At 32.4% G+C, this 18,024-nt stretch overlaps 2 protein-coding genes across 3 annotated transcripts in view; one reads left to right on the top strand and one right to left on the bottom strand.

Moving 5' to 3' along the window:
* The window catches only part of LOC140441658 (SEC14-like protein 2), a 123,857-nt gene that overhangs the window by 52,319 nt on the left and 53,514 nt on the right, over positions 1–18,024 (top strand). The gene's annotated exons all lie outside the window — the stretch shown is intronic.
* Positions 1–18,024, bottom strand: part of gudu (Armadillo repeat-containing protein gudu) — a 74,015-nt gene that overhangs the window by 49,146 nt on the left and 6,845 nt on the right. Inside the window, exon 3 of one of the 2 annotated variants that reach the window (XM_072532520.1) lies at positions 15,016–15,360. The exons of the other annotated variant lie outside the window; for it this stretch is intronic. Within the exon in view, the coding sequence (XP_072388621.1) occupies positions 15,016–15,360 (345 nt within the window). The remainder of the gene's footprint in view (positions 1–15,015; positions 15,361–18,024) is intronic. 2 annotated transcript variants of the gene reach the window in all.

Raw genomic sequence — 18,024 nt, 5'->3', positions numbered from 1 at the left:
TCTGTCTGTTTTTCAATGTGCCTCCAGTAAGTTGCCGTTCCATGGTTTTCGTGGTCTTCCTACTGATCGTCTTCCTATTGGGTAGCCTTCTCTTGCCGTCTCTAATACTCTATTTGTTGTCATTCGACTTATATGATCGTTTCATTCTACTCTTCTATTTCTTAACCAGTTCTTGATGTTCTCCACCTTGCATCTACGTCGTATATCTGTACTTCTAGCTCTGTCCCATGGTGTCTTACCATCAATTTTTCTAAGTGTTTTATCTCTGCTGCTTCTATGTGTTCTATGACCTGTGTCAGGTCTTGTTTCTGCTGCGTATGTCATTATTGGTCTGATAACTGTTTTGTAAATTCTGCCTTTGGTTTCTTTCCCGATATTTTTATTTCTTCATATTTTTCATTTAGGCAGCCCGCGTCTCTGTTTGCTCTATTCAGTGGATCTTCCACATCAGTTTCGAGCTTTCCGTAGCTAGATAATGTGATACCTAGATATTTAAACTCCATCACTTGTTCTATTAGCTGACCTTCCAGCTCCAATTAAGATCTTAGTAAACTTGCTGTTATAACCATGCATGTTGTCTCTTTTGGAGAAATTAACATGTTAAATTTTCTGGCGGTTATATGAAATTGGTGTAGCATACGTTGTAAATCATCTTCACTTTGAAAGAATAGTATTGCGTCGTCTGCATAGCAGATTATTTTAATTTGTTTTTCTCCCATTTGGTATCCTCTTTTATTTCTTACTTTTTTATTATTTCATCCATAATTTGGTTGAACAACAGCGGACTCAGGGAATCTCCCTGTCTTATCTCATTGCCAGCTTCAATAGGGTCGGTTAGTTCTTCTTCTTCTTTTACTTTTATTGTGTTGTTTTGGTATATATTTTCGATTGTTTTGATTATTCAATAAAATTGACATTAATTTGATAGTTTCCATTTTATTGTGGAATATGTGGAAGTGAGAGCACTCTCTTGTTAGTAATTTCAGTGTAAATTATTACGAAACCAGAAATAACCCATAATATTCTCCCCGTGTGATTTTAGTATGTCCGTTGATTCAATAGTATAGGGTATCCAATATTTTAATCAACGGTAAGCCAGAGTTTTATTAGTTTTCATATATATATATATATATATATATATATATATATATATATATATATATATATATATATATATATATATATATATATATATATATATATATATTTGCAAAATGAAGAAGAAAGTTCAGTACAGGCAGTTAAACAGCTGCTCTGTCAATTTAGAAGTAAGAGCAAGTACCAACTTGCTGAAAAGCATCTTCTTCTTCTTAGCCTTGTGTCGTCCACGTTTGGACATAGGCCTCTCCCAACTCCTTCCATCGGTCTCTATCCTGAGCAACATATTTCCAATTTGTTCCGGCTATTCTTTTAATATCATCAACCCATCTCATCTGTGGTCTTCCTCTTGGTCGTTTACTTTCGTAAGGTCTCCAATGCTGTATTGTAGTATTCCAACGTTGTTCTTTTTGTCTAGCAGTCTGGCCCGCGAAGCTCCATTTAAGTTTGGCAATTTTTGTTGCTATGTTCTCGACTTTTGTTTTTGATCTTACCCAGTCGCTCCTCTTTTTATCTGACAGTCGTATACCTAACATTGCTCTTTCCATTGTTCTTTCTGTTGTGGCTAGTTTATTCATGTTTGCCTTGGTTAGGGTCTAGGTTTGCATTCCATATGTCATGATAGGAAGGATGTATTGGTTGAGCAATTTGCTCCTCAAGTATTGGGGTATTTTGCGGTTCTTAAGCATCCAACTAAGTTTTCCAAATCCTGCTCATGCTAGTCTTGCTCTTCTAGTAATTTCCGCACTTTGGTTCTCTTTGTCAAGTCTCAGGATTTGGCCTAGGTAGATTTACCTTTTGGCCTGAAAAGCATACCAAACACAAAAGGGATAATAAAATGTACTGCACAAACTATTGCGATATAAGATATATATATATAAGCTATATATCTGTTAATTATTAGGATATACAGTATTTTTTCTAATACACCTGGAACGATTGAGTGAATAGGTGAACTATCAAATAGGAGGAAAACTGTCGACTTATTTTCAAATGTACTGCAAAGTGCTTTAAAAAATTTAAACGAATTAGCGTAACATCTGTTTTGAAAACTAAATATTATGAGACGAATTGGGGATATTATATTACACAAACTAAACCGCTTGCCTACAAAAAATATCAGGAAAATATGATACGGCGAAAACGACTAATGACTTTACAGCTAATTGCCACATAAGTATCAATGTAACTATAGCTCACAAAATGGGTTCAATTACATTGCAATTTTTAAATTTTTCGTGATAAAATGAAGTGATTGATTGTTGTTTTGAAAAGGTAAGTTGTTTTTTATTTTTGTATTCCTATCATCTGATATTGTAATATCAACAACATTTTTCATAATATATTCTGAAATGCGCTTTCTATTACTGATAACGAACAAAAGTTTTTTTAACTTCTCGTTAATATAATTATGTAGGAATTTAAATTTTTATCTTGTTCTTACTATAGTGCTAAAGCACAAATGAATTTATAGTCTACCGTATTTTTTCCTAGTGGTCATAGTTTTTAATTGTAGTATAGCTTATGTGTTTATAATAACTAGCACATCGAAAATAATAAAATTTTGTAGCCTGTGCTTTATGTTTATTATCCTTTATTGTATTGGAACATCTAGAAGTATAGTAATACATTTTAATTGTTGAACAAAAGAGAAAATAAAAACACTTTTTGTGGTGTGCCACTTAACCATACACAAAATCGTACACAAATAGTCAAATTGTAGTAAAAGTTTCCGATATAGGCCGCCAGACGGCAAAGGCATCGCCGCGCTCGATGTCTATACTATGAAATGTTTTTCATATAGTCTTCGGATCAGATTTTTTCAAAACATTAAATTACATCTTTATGTCTTTCTTTATTTAGGCTAACCGCTACTGTTTTTTTCTTCAGCGTTTCTTCTTAATCTACATTAATGTTATATTTACAATTCTTTCTGGAACGAGCTATAATTTTTCTCAAATAACCATTTTGTGTGGTTTAGTCGCCTTACGGTTTAGCGTGCTTTGGCTCTTTAAAGTCCCTTTTCATATTAATATCGTTTGAGAAATTTTTCCCAGATGACTAAATAAATTTCTTTAACATACAAGAGAGAGGACGTAGAGTAGGGCATAACGTAACTTAGATGTTGAATGAAAACTGCAAATTGCTGCTTAGATTGATAAATACCACTCCTCATACCTAATATCTTTTGTACCCATCTTTGCTGTGTTGGGCAAGATTTAGTATTGGTGACGTACATGATCTTTCCTGTCTATAGCAACTTTTGTCTTTTAATTTGAGTTTTTCTTCTGTTTTACCTCTTGAGCAGTATTTTGTAAAGCTGACAAAATAAATATATTGACCGATAGCTTTTGTGGTCGTTGGAGTTTTTGCCAGGTTTAAGCAAGGCAACAACTTTGTCTTTGCTTTGTTTGTCTGAAGACTTTGGATATCAGTAACTGTTGTATTTTTGGTCCAAATTTTATAATAAGCTTTGTGCTCAGATCTTCAGTCAGTGCCGTACTATTCTTCATTATATACGTAGATAGTGGATCCAAGCTCAACATCGTTAAAAGGTTCCTTCAGCTGACTGGTTTTGTCCTCTCTCATTTTAAGTTTTTCTTTGCTTCTTTGCCGGCAGAGATAGCACTTTTACATTTATTATGTGATTTTCAGCGATCAGCTTAATACCAAATACACTATTTTTTGCCCTCTATGTATTTTCTGCACTAGAAATACGTCACATTTGTGCTAAGCGCATATGTCTGATAAGGTTAAGTAAAGTAAAGTGTCTTTATCTCTAGATATGCCCTTAATATTTATAGACATTATTAGAATAATTGATCCTTAAAAGGACCGATTTGACAAAAATCATATTGACCGGGTGATTCTGATTAGCCGATTAATTAATTATTCATTACCCAGGGTACAACTGATTACGGTGGTCTTATTTGTACTCAAATTTTCGTAAAGGCTTTTCTTTTGAACCCCATAAGAAATGGCTAATTAACTTTTCATTAAAAATAATTTTACACACTGTTACTTTTAGACGATATTTCGAATCAGATTTGTATAGTAATAAGTATAGTTAATATGGAGTCTCTTTGTGAAAAGTAAATGAGTTTGTAATATCGGTCACAACTCATATATGAATGATAAGGACATAAACGGTTAAAATAAGTGCACAGAATTTTAACTAAATATATCGGCGCCATTGTTTAGGAGATGGATTTATCCCAGAGATTAAAGGTTAAATGTATATTCCAGGTTCTATCTACGTATTTTCATTACTAAAAAAGTATATTTAAAATAAAGGCCTTAAGATATATTTAGATTCTATGGAAATTAGAATCTATGGAAATTAGCAAATTAAAAAATACATACATAATTATTCTGAATGACAAAATTGAGACAAACAGTTGCCCCAAGTATTGTTTATATTGTAAAGGTTATCGTCATAGTATAGTCAGAACGCAACAAGGTTCTATTGGATTTTCTGCTTTTTGTCTCCTCATTCCTATTGAAAACTTAGCCACGTAAATAACGTTTTAAAAATATATATCAATATTTCTGTAGTGCCTTTCCTAAGATAACTTTTTTTAAGCCTACTTCGTTTGACTACATGTAATGGATTTGATAGTTCCCAACAGATAAGTATTGATTGTAGGTTGGATAGCAGTTGGTTGTACAGGCATGTGTTGATAAATATGATGGGGCGGTAGGTAGTCCCATTATTCCTAAATCTGACCATATGTTACCTCCCCTGTTGATTCGTGGACGTCCTAAGGGCATTTTTTCTCTCGGGGCATTCTCCCAGTTTAACTTGGCAATGCAGTTATTAGAGAGCCTTTGGATGTAGCCAGCGTAACTTTGGCGTTGAGATTTAGTCTCTTGTATGACGTTGCTATCTTTATATATCTGTTAGACCTTGGCATTAGTTCCGGTTCGGTATTGGTTAGTATTCGGACCTTTGTAAGAGGATGGCTTTGTAGATCTGATGGCTTTTCTAGTAATCCTGATCTAATTAATACCTAAGTTTTACTTACATTGTTTTGTCAGCGTTCTCGTCACATTTTCAGTCAATAGCACTGGTTTAATCACTGTTTTTTATATCCTGATTTTAGGGATTTGTATTAGACTTCTGGATTTAAAAGTGTTATGTGGGTTATATTTACATCAGTTAGCTACCTGAATATATACCCTAATTTAATAATAAATATCTGGGAGCTTACATCAACAAAGAATTAGATTCAGACTAAGACTAAATGGCAAGGGCAGCGTTCTTAAAATTCAAGCAATTGTTCTGTGACAAAAATCTTAATACTGCGCTGAGACTGAGGTTTGTTGAATGTTACGTCTGGTCTCAACTATTGTAAGGAGTAGAAATATGGACAGTAAAAGCGCAAATAGTTAGGAAGCTTCAAGCCTTTGAATTTTAGATATACCTGGAACACATACTAAGGAATATAAAGTCTTCTGCAGGCCATCATGCAGGGTAGAGTCGATGGCAAAAAGGGAATAGGTAGAAAGAGGAAGTCATGGCTGCGAAATATTCGTGACTGGACAAACATGACTGTAGACGAATTATTCCACGTTGCAAAAGACAGAGATACTTTTAGAAATGTGGTCGCCAACCTCCGTTAATGGGGACGGCATAGGAAGAAAAATATTGATACGCTAAACAAAAAAAAACAGAGATGAAGATAGGCGCCAAGAAACTCTGTGTTATAAAACAGTTGAATAAAATACAGATTCTCGATTCAAATATTCAAAAATTTAATGAACAGCTTACTAAAATAGAAATAACGTCTATTTAAAATGCAATTCATTAATGGCTCAAGGTACAAAGCAGTCCTAGCATCTGCCAATGATATTGATCTTATAAGAAACTCTCTCTGCAAACGACATCTTCAACAAAGTGAAGAGAGCACGAAAAATGTTTTACTTAAAATCAACAAAATAAAAACCAAATACAAGCGAATCAACAGAAGAAAGCAATTCAATACAGAGCATAATTCACTTAAGACCTATTTTAATACATGAATGCGAATCCTGGACAATGACTAAAACAAATAAGGAAGAACTCCGAATATTTGAAAGAAAAATAATAAGAAAACTTTTTTAACCTCATTATCATATTGCTACAAATCCGTATAGAATAAGAACACATACTAAATAAAGAAAGCTCTTATAAATATATTGTTTAGAAAAATAAATCGCTTAAGGTAGATCAGACACATGCATAGACGCCAAGATGTCAAACTTGGTTAAAAAACGTAAACTAATTTTTGAAACCAAATTCAGTATTTTGCTTTAATCTGTGCCTTCTAAGAATTGCAAGGAAAAACAGACGTTGATAAAACTGTTTGTTATTAGAGACATGGGGAATCTAAAAATTGCATTCCAAAACATATCTCCTCAACTAAGCAAAAATCCTTAACGAATTGGTTTCTAGTACTCGTACAGAGTATATCGGAATAAAAGGAAAAAGACAGTTAAGCAAGAAGAAAAGTGCAAGCATTTACGTTTTAAGGGTGAAAGGATGTGCGCCCCATTTTTAGCTGACAAGCTTGCGGAGCATACTATTTCTGGTCCTTAGTTTGCCTTTTAGTTTTAAACAAGATTCTGTGATTGACAACGTGCGATATAAACTATCTACAAGGTATTTATAGGAAATTCAGAGTTCAAGGATTTCATCACACTATTGGATGTTCAGTTTTGTGAAAGCGCCTGTGTTGGGAAAATTGAAGGAGCGTTCCTAAGATTTTCGGGGTTTGGCTTAAAATTAAATCGTAGTTCATTTTTATTATATTTAAGGCATCTACTAGATTGTTTTCCACTCCAGCAACAAAAGTTTTTGGTTGTGCAATGTATGGTCTACATGAAAATCCTAGTATCTACTGGTATCTGTTGATCATTTGTGTAAATGTAATACAGTGTAGGTTCCATTACGCTACCCCAAGCGAGACCGTTTGTCTGCGTTCTCCATATTACCATTGAATGATACGAAAAATCTTCTGTTCTGTAGATGTACGCGGATAAAACGATGTTTACAGTTTGTCATACAGTTTTTGGAGAAATGTCCTCTAATTTAATGTGTCGTAGGCGGCATTTAGATTGACAAATACCACCCCTGATACTTGATATCTTTCGTACCCGTTGTTGCTTTTTGCAACAACGGGTACGTTATTACGTACGTTATAAGTATTACGAATAAAAATAAATAAGCAAGAAGAATATAAGTGAACCATATTTAAAATAAGTGACAGAAAAAAGAATATTATATATACATTTACTTCTAAATTAAAAATAAAATACTCGTATGCCTGATAACGAAAGATACAAAATTTACAAGCGACAAAGTATTTTTTAAAACAACCGAACATATTATATGTAATAATTGTAATAGATATGTTGGCTATAATCAAATTACCATAAAGTCACCGAAATATTTTATCTGAGTAATGACTCACTACTCATTGCTACGTTACGTTATACGATACATTTATAGTTAAAAGCGAAATTAGGTGTTATGCCTCCTTATTATTTTAGTATCTGTTACAAGTTACATACTAAAGTATTATAGTAAGATATTGAATTCCCTACATTTAAAAATTGAAATATTGAAATTAGACAGTAAAAAATTATAATTTTAAGATTGATTTACAAATTATTATAATTTAAATTTTACTACTTTATGAAACAAATATTGTACATCATAAAACGTAGCAATCGAAACATCGGAACGTACATTTATATAATAAATTTTTCAGTGTCAATGCATTAAAAAAATACTAATACATAAAAATTGCCTTTTCCAAGCTTATAACAGACACTAACTTAAGTTTAAAAATAATTAAAGCAAGTAATATAAATTACCACCATAAAATATTTAACTACATTAACCAAGTATTTGTGAAATTTCGGGATGACTAAATTGATTGATATTTAAATAAATTTCAAGTTCCAAAACGTACCTGCTGTAAAATTTAAAAATCTACGACTAATCAAATTATTGGCAACATCGGAGGAGTTTAGTTGTGTACGGGGAAGAATACATACGGATCCCAAAAGTGTTTTACCCTATTACGGAGTTCATTTAATCCTACGTGATGGTCGGAGTCTACATAAAGCGCTACCCAGATAATAATATACACGGTGTATATTCTCCTGGAGTTAGTATAATACCGTTTTAGTACGGGGCCCACATTAACCGCTAGATCTATATATATATATATATATATATATATATATATATATATATATATATATATATATATATATATATATATATATATATAGTATTTTTCATATAAAAATGCGTGCACGTCACAATTTATATAAAGTAGCGTAGCTTATATTTAAAATTTCCAGAACGTCAACCTTAGAATTCAAATTTTCCTAACACAGCTAAGAATACGAAACCCATACGGAACTCCTCGATCTTCCATAGGCGTCCACATGGTATAATAATCAGAAAAATGTAATCATCATTATATTGGGAATTTTAGAATTATATTGATTAAATAACCAAAAACATTTGTTATTATTAATAATATAAATTTTATGAAATAACTCTTCAAGTCTAATATTGCACAAAATAATAATTTTAATTAAATATATTAGACAATTGTACGCAACGGAAAAACTTCAAATTTTTTGACAGTTCAGCGTGTGGCAAAATTGTTTAAAGTGTTGCCGCCTTTTTAGAATAAGAATTTTGTTTATGTTTTGATTTCTTACACAATTTGATCATAATATATTATATATTAATAATTTGTATTTATAAATACATATTAAATTTAGATTAATAGCTTTAAAAACTAATTATTGTTGTGTATTGTGATTGTGCTATGCCGAAACAACTAAATAGTCTGTAGAAAGCTGATAAGCTTTAATATAAGATAGATTATTTTGAACAAGAAATAATGGCGGGACGTTTTTATTATTAATGCTCTAAATAGAGGTAAGATTAAAATTTAGAATATATAATTTTGTATTAAAATGTTTTTTTATGTATTTTAGTGTGTTGCAGTAGTCTTAAAACTAAGTGTATTTACTGTTATAATATAATAGTTTGACAAATAGTTGACATTTTAAAAATTCCTCACTTACTATCTTCATGTTTTGGCAGCGCTGTGGGGTTCTGACGTCATAAATCTTGAATGACGTGCACGCATTTTTATATGAAAAATACTATATCTCTATTAGCATAGAGTTTGATATAGTTTGTAGTTTGTGTAACCACAGACTAGGATATTCTATGTGTTTAAGAACGCCAAGTACAAAATCTCATAGCTTAGATAAGGATGTGCTTGTGCTTGATGATGCTGATAATGTGCATTCGTATTTTGTGAAAAATTGTGACGTCTTATATATTTTCTTATATCATTTTTGTTTTTAGCACATCGTTTCGTTTTTAGTTGAAATTATTTAAACTGCTTGTTAATTGCAGACCTGTTACCACTTTTTTTTATCTTACGGTGTATTAAAAATGAATAAACTTTGGTAATTAAAATTTGGTAAATAAAAAAAAATAATAAAAAATTAGAAAAAACATTTTTCTTCATTTTTTTTTGTAGTAGGTATACAGGATTATCAAATTTTAATTAAATCTAATAGGTAACCAAATCTCAAAATCAAGTTTTTTTAAACAAGTTATGGATTGACTAAAAAACTAAGTAATTAATTAAAGCAGAAATGTAAACTGGTTGTATATCAAAACAAAGTGACGCAAAACTATAAACTAGTATATCTTGTTTTTGTTTATCTCGGTTGATTAAAAAATGTATTTCAATTTAAACAAGAAATGAATATTAGCTATATTTTGATTAACTACACAACACTTACAATAAAATACCATTTATAAAATTTACACAAGAATTTTTTTTTAAATTTTTTTCTTATTCGAAATATTTTTTCTGCGACGCACAGATTCATGGTAAATCGATTTTTCCATTTTTTCCCTACGAGTGGGTGGTTTTAGGGAAAAGGCAGGGGGTAGGAATAGTTAACTTGTTTTTGCATATTTTTGGAGTATGCTTTTTAGAGATTCAGTGGCATTTTTGCCCCTGACGACTGAAGTAAAAATCAATTAATTTATTAATAACAAAACTAAAGCATCTTCTGCATTTAGTAATGCATTTTTTAGATGGCTCTATTCGAGTTAAGTCGGATTAAAAAAAAATAAAGAAAATTGCTTCATTGGAAGCCAAGAAAATGCATTTTTTTACATAAAACGATTTTGATATTTGAAATTCAGTTTGGTCTAACCTAACCTAATTTTTTTGGTATTTTTCACGCACAATACCGATTATTTTTATTACTATAATATATGCTATAAATATCTTGAAGAGATGAAAATTTTTATCTTTATTTATTTTTTATTAATTAAATTTAATTTAAGCTAATACTTACCGAAATATTTTATTTGTTTATAAGCCAAAAAATTGTTTATAAATTTAAAACATTTGTACAAATTTACCATAAATCTGGACACTGTAAAAACTTATTTTTATTTAAATATTCCCCTCATTTCTAAACTTGGACTAGTCCCTCGAAACCGGTTCATTCTCGGCCCTGAAGATTAACAAAGAAAGACAAACAAGTTCCTCAAAAATAATACAGTCGTCAACCTTCATAAGGGAAGGTCCGACAAGCAAGAGCTGTTAATATACACCATTTCTCTATTACCTAGTTTTGTGGCCAGTATTGTTAGCAGTAAGTAAGTGTGCTAAAAATAATTAGATGCTGTCCCTATTGTAAGTAATAATTAAACATATATCTATTTATTCAACCTCTTCATTATTGTAAGTCGCGGTGTTGCCATCACGTGACGCGAGTGCACGAGTGCATAGAGAAAGATTTGCCGATCCAACAACGGTTTGAATATCACATAAACCTTTACTGTTTTTATCTATAAACAATAAACTTACAACCTATATTTTCTACAGTGCTATAGACTATTATTCCTTTTAATAAAGACACATTTTGACTAATCTTAATTAAGACTTTTACCAATTTAATGTTTACCCCTATCTCTTGTCAAGGGAACAACTTTTTTGGTGCTGGATTCTCCAGCTGGTCCTTCGGAGCTATGGAGTAGCTCAAAAGCTTTGTGAGGTAAGAAAAAATCTTCCATCGAACCAGCAAAGTTTTCGCTACGGCGAACTCCTTAGAGCTCTTGTTAACGACAACGGTCAACGGGTCGATTTTGAAACCGTTCCGTTGGCCGTTGCTCAGTGTCTTTCAGGTTCGTATGAATGTTTGTTCACGCAACGGGAACCAATCCGTTGGTTAACTTTTCACCGTCTACGTATCCAGTCCCCCTCGGCAAGACGTTCGTCGGACAGGTGCAGGGTTCAGTGAACCATCAGTGAACCATCAGTGAACCATTTTAGTTTATTCAAGTGTGTTGACGGCGTGGAACGAGCATCCGTTGTTTCAATAAATTTCTTTCTTTGTTGCCGCCAAAAAATATCGATTTTGATATGGAAATTTTAATAAGTGCGGTCGAAAATCGACCGGTGTTGTGGGATAAAACCACAGAAAGCTATAAAAATAAGCAGCTCATTTTTGCAGCATGGAGAGAAATCTACGTGATTCTGCACGAAAACTTCGAGTCATTATCGGACAAGGAAAATAACGATTTTGGTAACTAAACATTTATTGATAAAGTAACACGTTTAAAATGTCTTAAATATATTAATTCTGTCATTGCAATTTTCCTTCAGGTGACATGAAATAATCTGCAAATTTATTGCGAATATGTTAAATTTCCTCTTACCGAATTTGATCGGAGTACTCCACACAGAGCAGAATCAGAGTCATTTAGCAGTAGCATTTAAATCACTTGCTACTACTACTACTTGTCGGTTTATAACGTTCTCCGCCATTTCCGACTTCCAATCGCCACTTAGTCCGGTTGTTCCATAGGTCTTCTTCTATGGCCCTCTTTCTCAGTTCTTTATTTATTCCTTCGCTCCAACTTTTTCTCGGTCTACCTCGTTTTCTTTTTCCTTCTGGTTGCCATTTTAATATTTCTTTTGGTATTCGTTATTCATCCATTCTTTGTATGTGTCCGAACCAGATAAGTTGTTTAGTTGTTACGTCATATGTGATTGTTCATTTGATTCCCATTATTTCTCTAATGCGTTCGTTGGTAATCCTTTCTCTTCTAGATCTTCCTGCAGCATTTCATTATTAAAAAATATTGTCAAAATAATGAAAGTTTGGTGGAATATGGTCGGAATATTGATTTAAATTCGTCAACTGTGAAGAGAATAATTTAAAAATTTTCAGCGATGCTAAATACACTGCTCATCAAAAAAAAAGCTGCTCATATTTAAATATCAAAACAGTATGTGGGAGTGTTGATGAAAGTCCAGAAACAGCAATTCGGAGTCGTAGACAACAAGAATTTCAAATTTCTAGAAACTCTCTACAGCGTATACTCGCTGAAGATTTGCATTTTCATACTTACAATGTTAAAGGAACACAAGAACTGATGGCTAATGATCATCAGTGAAAGGAGCTCTTTGAATGGATTATTGAACATCAAGAAGTGGATGCTGATGACTTATTGCCATCGCAATATGTGCCATATCACAAGGTGACTCATTTTCACCTTGATAGCTTTTTATGACTGTCGAAAAAAATGCATCCACAACTTGTCACTGTTTGGTGCGTATTTTGGCCTAGAGGCATCATTGGACCATACTTCTTCGAAAATAAGGCTGGTCAAGCAGTGACTGTTATTGTTGCTCGATATCACAACATGATAAGATAGATCTTTCTGCACAAATTTGATGATATGGATGTAGACGTCATGTGATTTCAACAAAACCATGCCACATGCCATGCACATTTCCTGTTCGTGTACTCTCTCAGAATTTATCCGCTCATTCACGGATGTTAAATCATCAACTCTCTCAGAATTTATCCGCTCAATCACCGTATGATTTAACACCATTGGATTTCTTTTTATGGGGTTGTTTGTTGTCAAATAAACCTACAATCACCCGTGAATTGAAGAAGTAAGTAAATTCAACGTTGCATCAATAAATTCAGGGTGCGTATGTGCCAGCAAAGCTGTGGAGGCCATTTGTTTAATGTACTATTCCATACATACTACTACTATACTATTCCATCCATACAAACAGTGTTTTCTATTTAATTCAAATCTTACGTTAACATTGGGATACCCATCTTTATATAAGATAAATTTTATGTGAATAATTATTTGTACAAGATAAATCTACAGCGCCAAAGAGATAAATAAAAAGCAAATGTCAAAAATTTTTAATAAAAAAAATGACATTGAAAACTGGTCTTCAAGAAGGTTCAAGCTACAGTGCGAAGAATGTTATGTTGCAAGAAAAATAAAGCATGGTAACAAAAGTGTAGGTAGAGATAGTGCAAGCACTCCTGACCACGGCGCAGTAGACGAAATTTGGTTTAGTCCCCACTTCCATGCGAAACGCATTGTACTGTGCACTGTATAATTCCACTTACAATAGAACCTTTCTGCCTTTACGTGAATTTGACTCCGCCTTCGCGCAGCTCCATGGTCAGGAGTGTTTGTTTTACCTATAATATGATAAAATTTACATCCATTACAACGGTATGTATAAGACAAGAAGTATACAGAATCACAGTTTGAGAACTTTCTACAGATAATTGCCGCCATTCTCGTAAATAATATGAAAACCCAGAGAGGCAGGTCAATTTTGTTTTCAAGTATTTTGGTGAATAATGTTAGCCGTCTTAGTTCAGCGTGGTTCAGCCTCTTAAAGGCTGAACCACGCTGGTTATACCAACGAGGTAGAAGGTACCTTTCGTTTTAAAATAGAAAGGTACATCAAGTGACATAATTTTGTTTTTTGCCAAAGTTATGTGTGTCTTACGCGGTCTCGCAAGATAATTATAAATTTGTGTTTTGAAAAGGAGTTTTTAAAAATTATTTTATTTACTTTTTGAACATACAAATTTACAATAATTATATAACAAGATTTATCTACCAAAAGTTAACAAACAAAAGTTACCAAGCAAAGGTTACCAGACAAAAGTTATATTAATTGAATTGTCCCTCTATTTATAATATTGTATTGCGTAGTTTCTTTTGTCCAACAATGTGCAGATTCTGTGGAATCCAGTGGGGTAACTAGATATACATTTTTCTTTGAGTGATGTCTAATGTATATACGGAGTTCTTAGTCATTTTAAGCCTTTCGGTACCATAATCAATCATTCCGTAAAAGAACCAAAGTAACTTTTAAAGTCTAAGTTAAAATAGGGGAAGAATTAATAAATAAGACACTAATGAACAACAATGATATCTTAAACCAACTTTACAAGCATCAAAGAAGAAAAATGAATTGAGAAAAATGAGATATGTAGACGAAAGAAAAGGATATACAACGAAAAAGTACTTTTCTTTTACCAAGAACTAAAAAGTAAAATTACTCAAAAATAATATCAAAATTTTGGAAATATATATCAAAAGAGAGAACGAAACGCTAACAAATAAAAAAGAAGCAGTTGCACATATATGGGAAAGATATTTTAACAAAATAATAACAAAACTTCAGGAAAAGATCGCAATATCAACAAAAATGCCCAGAAATGGAAGTGAAGAGGTCGAAAAATGGTCAAAGTAGAGCTCAATCAGGAAAAGCAAAAAAGCCAAAAATTCTAAGACATAAAGGACTACCAAAAACAAACAATAGTTTGATATCGTATAAGAAGACGTTAACAAAATGGGAGGTTATAAATGGAGAGAAAAAACAACAAAAAGAGAGAGTGGGAGACAATATTATATCAATTCAACAAGACTAGATGCCACCTAAATAGCCAATATTTGTATTTCTGTAGTTGTAGGCTTACTCAAAAATTAAAAATACAGAACAAATATTCAAATATTCATATTTTACCCCTTACCTGTTCAGCATCATATTCATTCAACTGATCTTTCGGCGTCTTCAATAGAGACTCTTTCACATCTAAAAAGTCCACCAGTCTGGGTATTCCATTACACTTTCGAATGTGTTTCCTAGCTTTTCGGATTTGAGCAACATTGTATATAGTTTCGGCAACAAGTACTTGCAGATCTCTAGCGGGCTCTGCTAAATTCTGTACCAATAACTCCACTCCGCCCAAATCTGCTATGGATTTGCGTATATCCATATTTGTAGATAGCTCTGAAAGAACGCCTAAGGCGCCTAGTTTGCATTTGAGGTCTTTTGTTTCTAGTAGGTTTATTAATATTTCCAGACCACCTATTTCCTTAAATCAAACATCAGATAAAACGACGGGCTGGATCGTCTTCACCAATATTTTAAAGAAAAATTAAACTAAATATTGAAATACAAAAGATACGCACATTATCATATTTATTCAGTATATTTTAATACCCTTACGTTTGCCTTGTCATCCCTAAGACATTTACAAATATAAATATTAATTAAATCACAGAGCAGATTCAAAAAAAGTATTATCCACTTCACTAAGCCAACACAAGACAGTATTTTATTCGCTAATTGGGCGTCTTAATGTTTTCATAATAATATATTATGCAATAACTGGACGTTTTCCACCGATCGGTTGGTGAGCAAAACACGTCACATCACTAGGAAGGGTATACCCTCCGTTAAGATTGGCAAAATGCCCTCACTAACAGAATTTAATTTTTTTTACGTTCTAGGTAATTAAAAAATAAGGCTCAGCGGAATTCTAGCCCTACAATCGCATCCCCCTCCCACTAACCGCAAAAACGTGAATTTTTTTAATTTTTCTTATTTAGGTTTATCGACCACGTTAACTAAATGGCCAATGAGAAGTTCACATGGTCGATAAACCCGGCCCATTAGAAAGAGATGAACGGACTGCTTTGTGTCAGTTTTCTCTGTCGTACTGGGGGAACGCCACTGTATGGCAGCAGTCAATCTATTTGTATTATAATAATATGTCTATGCAAAAAACTGTTTTTTAAGGGATTTGATACATTTTGAAGTCTATAAAATGAATAAAATCCCCCAAAACCCTTATAAGTCTTTAAAAAATAAACAAGTTTTGTAAAAGCCTCAACTATACGTGTGAATTTTTTGAAAATGATTGAAACCTACCGAAATAAAAAAAATAAATAAAAACGAAATGACGTTTTTTGGCTGTCTTAAATTGTGCTAAATTGCGCTGTCTAATTTTTAAATATATATATATATATATATATATATATATATATATATATAATGTATATATGTATATATATAAAAGGTTGAAGCGTAGCACTGCCCATGTTACCTTCCTTGTATACCGTAGGCCCTAGATATAGCAGACTACCCTGCTATACTCCCAAAGCCGCGAGCGGTATAAAATGGGAGACTATTATTATTATATAAATATACATATATATATATATATATATATATATATATATATATATATATATATATATATATATATATATATATATATATATATATATATATATATATATATATATATATATATATATATATATATGTATATATATACAGTGTGTAAAAGCCAAAAGGAATAAATTCATTATTTAGGTTACTGTACATATTTATAAAAAATCCCGAAACACGTCAAATTTAAATTAAAACTTGACATTCTTTAACGTGAAAATGCAACCCCTACCTTCAACTCCCTTAGAATGACAGGTACAACCCCCAATTTTTAAAATAGGAAGTATAGGCTTGTGATATATCGTTTGAAAGGTCTTTTCATTCTTCATTCAAAAATGTTGTCGCTTTCAAGTTTATTAAGATTAATTAAAATAAAATAAATTAAAATCATGTGGTTACCGAAATTCGCTAAAATATGCTCAAAACTTATTTCCCGTTTAGGTCTTGATAATGAGAAAGTGAACAAAAACCATAGCAATGTGGTTTTTAGATGGTAACCATTAAAAAACTTTAAAGAATTTCCGTGGCAACGTTATTTTAACACGCATTAGTAAATTGTTTTATTTAAGTTGTCAATATTTTAATTTAAGTAAAAAGTTCGTTCAATTCAATTCTGAAAAATGGTTAGATTAACGGAAATGCATAAAATAACAGTTTTACAAATGATTGGTTACGGAGATAACACCCGAACACAACAGGAAGTAACTCGCCTATTTCATGAGAAATTTCCTAATTTACCGCCTATATCCCAAGGAACAATAAGTAAAATAGAGAAGCAGTTTAGCGAGTTTGATCACGTAAGGCAAATAAAAAAAGCAGCTGCCAATGCACTGAGTGATGAACTCAAATTAGATGTGTTGCTTGAGTTTCAGGAAAATCCACATACATCGAATAGACAGGCATCCACTACATTCAATGCTAGCCATACATCGATAGTAAACATATTAAAAGAAAATAAATTGCATCCCTTTAAGATGATACCTACTCAGGAGCTCATGGAAGACGATTTTGATAGGAGAACTTTTTTTTGTGAGCAAATGATGGACATGTTGGATAACAATATTATCCAATTAGAAGACGTTATGTTTTCTGCTAATCTGCAAAATTGCCGCTACTGGGCCACGGAAAATCCTCACTGGATGAGAGAACACACTCAATACCCTCAAAAGGTTAATGTTTGGGCAGGGATTGTAGGAAACAATATCATTGGTCACTTTTTCATTGAGGGCAACTTGAATGGCAACAATTATTTGGCGCTACTTCAAAATGATGTCATTCCAACGTTGGCAAATTTATATCCTGATCCAGGAAACCCTCAAGTTCCAGCGAATACGATATGGTTTCAGCAGGATGGAGCACCATCACATTACCAACTTAATGTCCGGCAGTACCTCGATACAATATTTCCCAATCGGTGGATAGGGAGGCCAGGATCGATTGAATGGCCAGCGCGATCACCTGATCTTACATTATTAGATTTCTTTTTATGGGAATATGTGAAGAGCCATGTGTACAAAACTAA

The sequence above is a fragment of the Diabrotica undecimpunctata genome, chromosome 5, assembly GCF_040954645.1.
Source record: "Diabrotica undecimpunctata isolate CICGRU chromosome 5, icDiaUnde3, whole genome shotgun sequence".
NCBI lineage: Eukaryota > Metazoa > Arthropoda > Insecta > Coleoptera > Chrysomelidae > Diabrotica > Diabrotica undecimpunctata.
The sequence above is the reverse complement of the archived record's forward strand: the minus strand, read 5'-3'. Positions and strand labels throughout refer to the sequence as shown.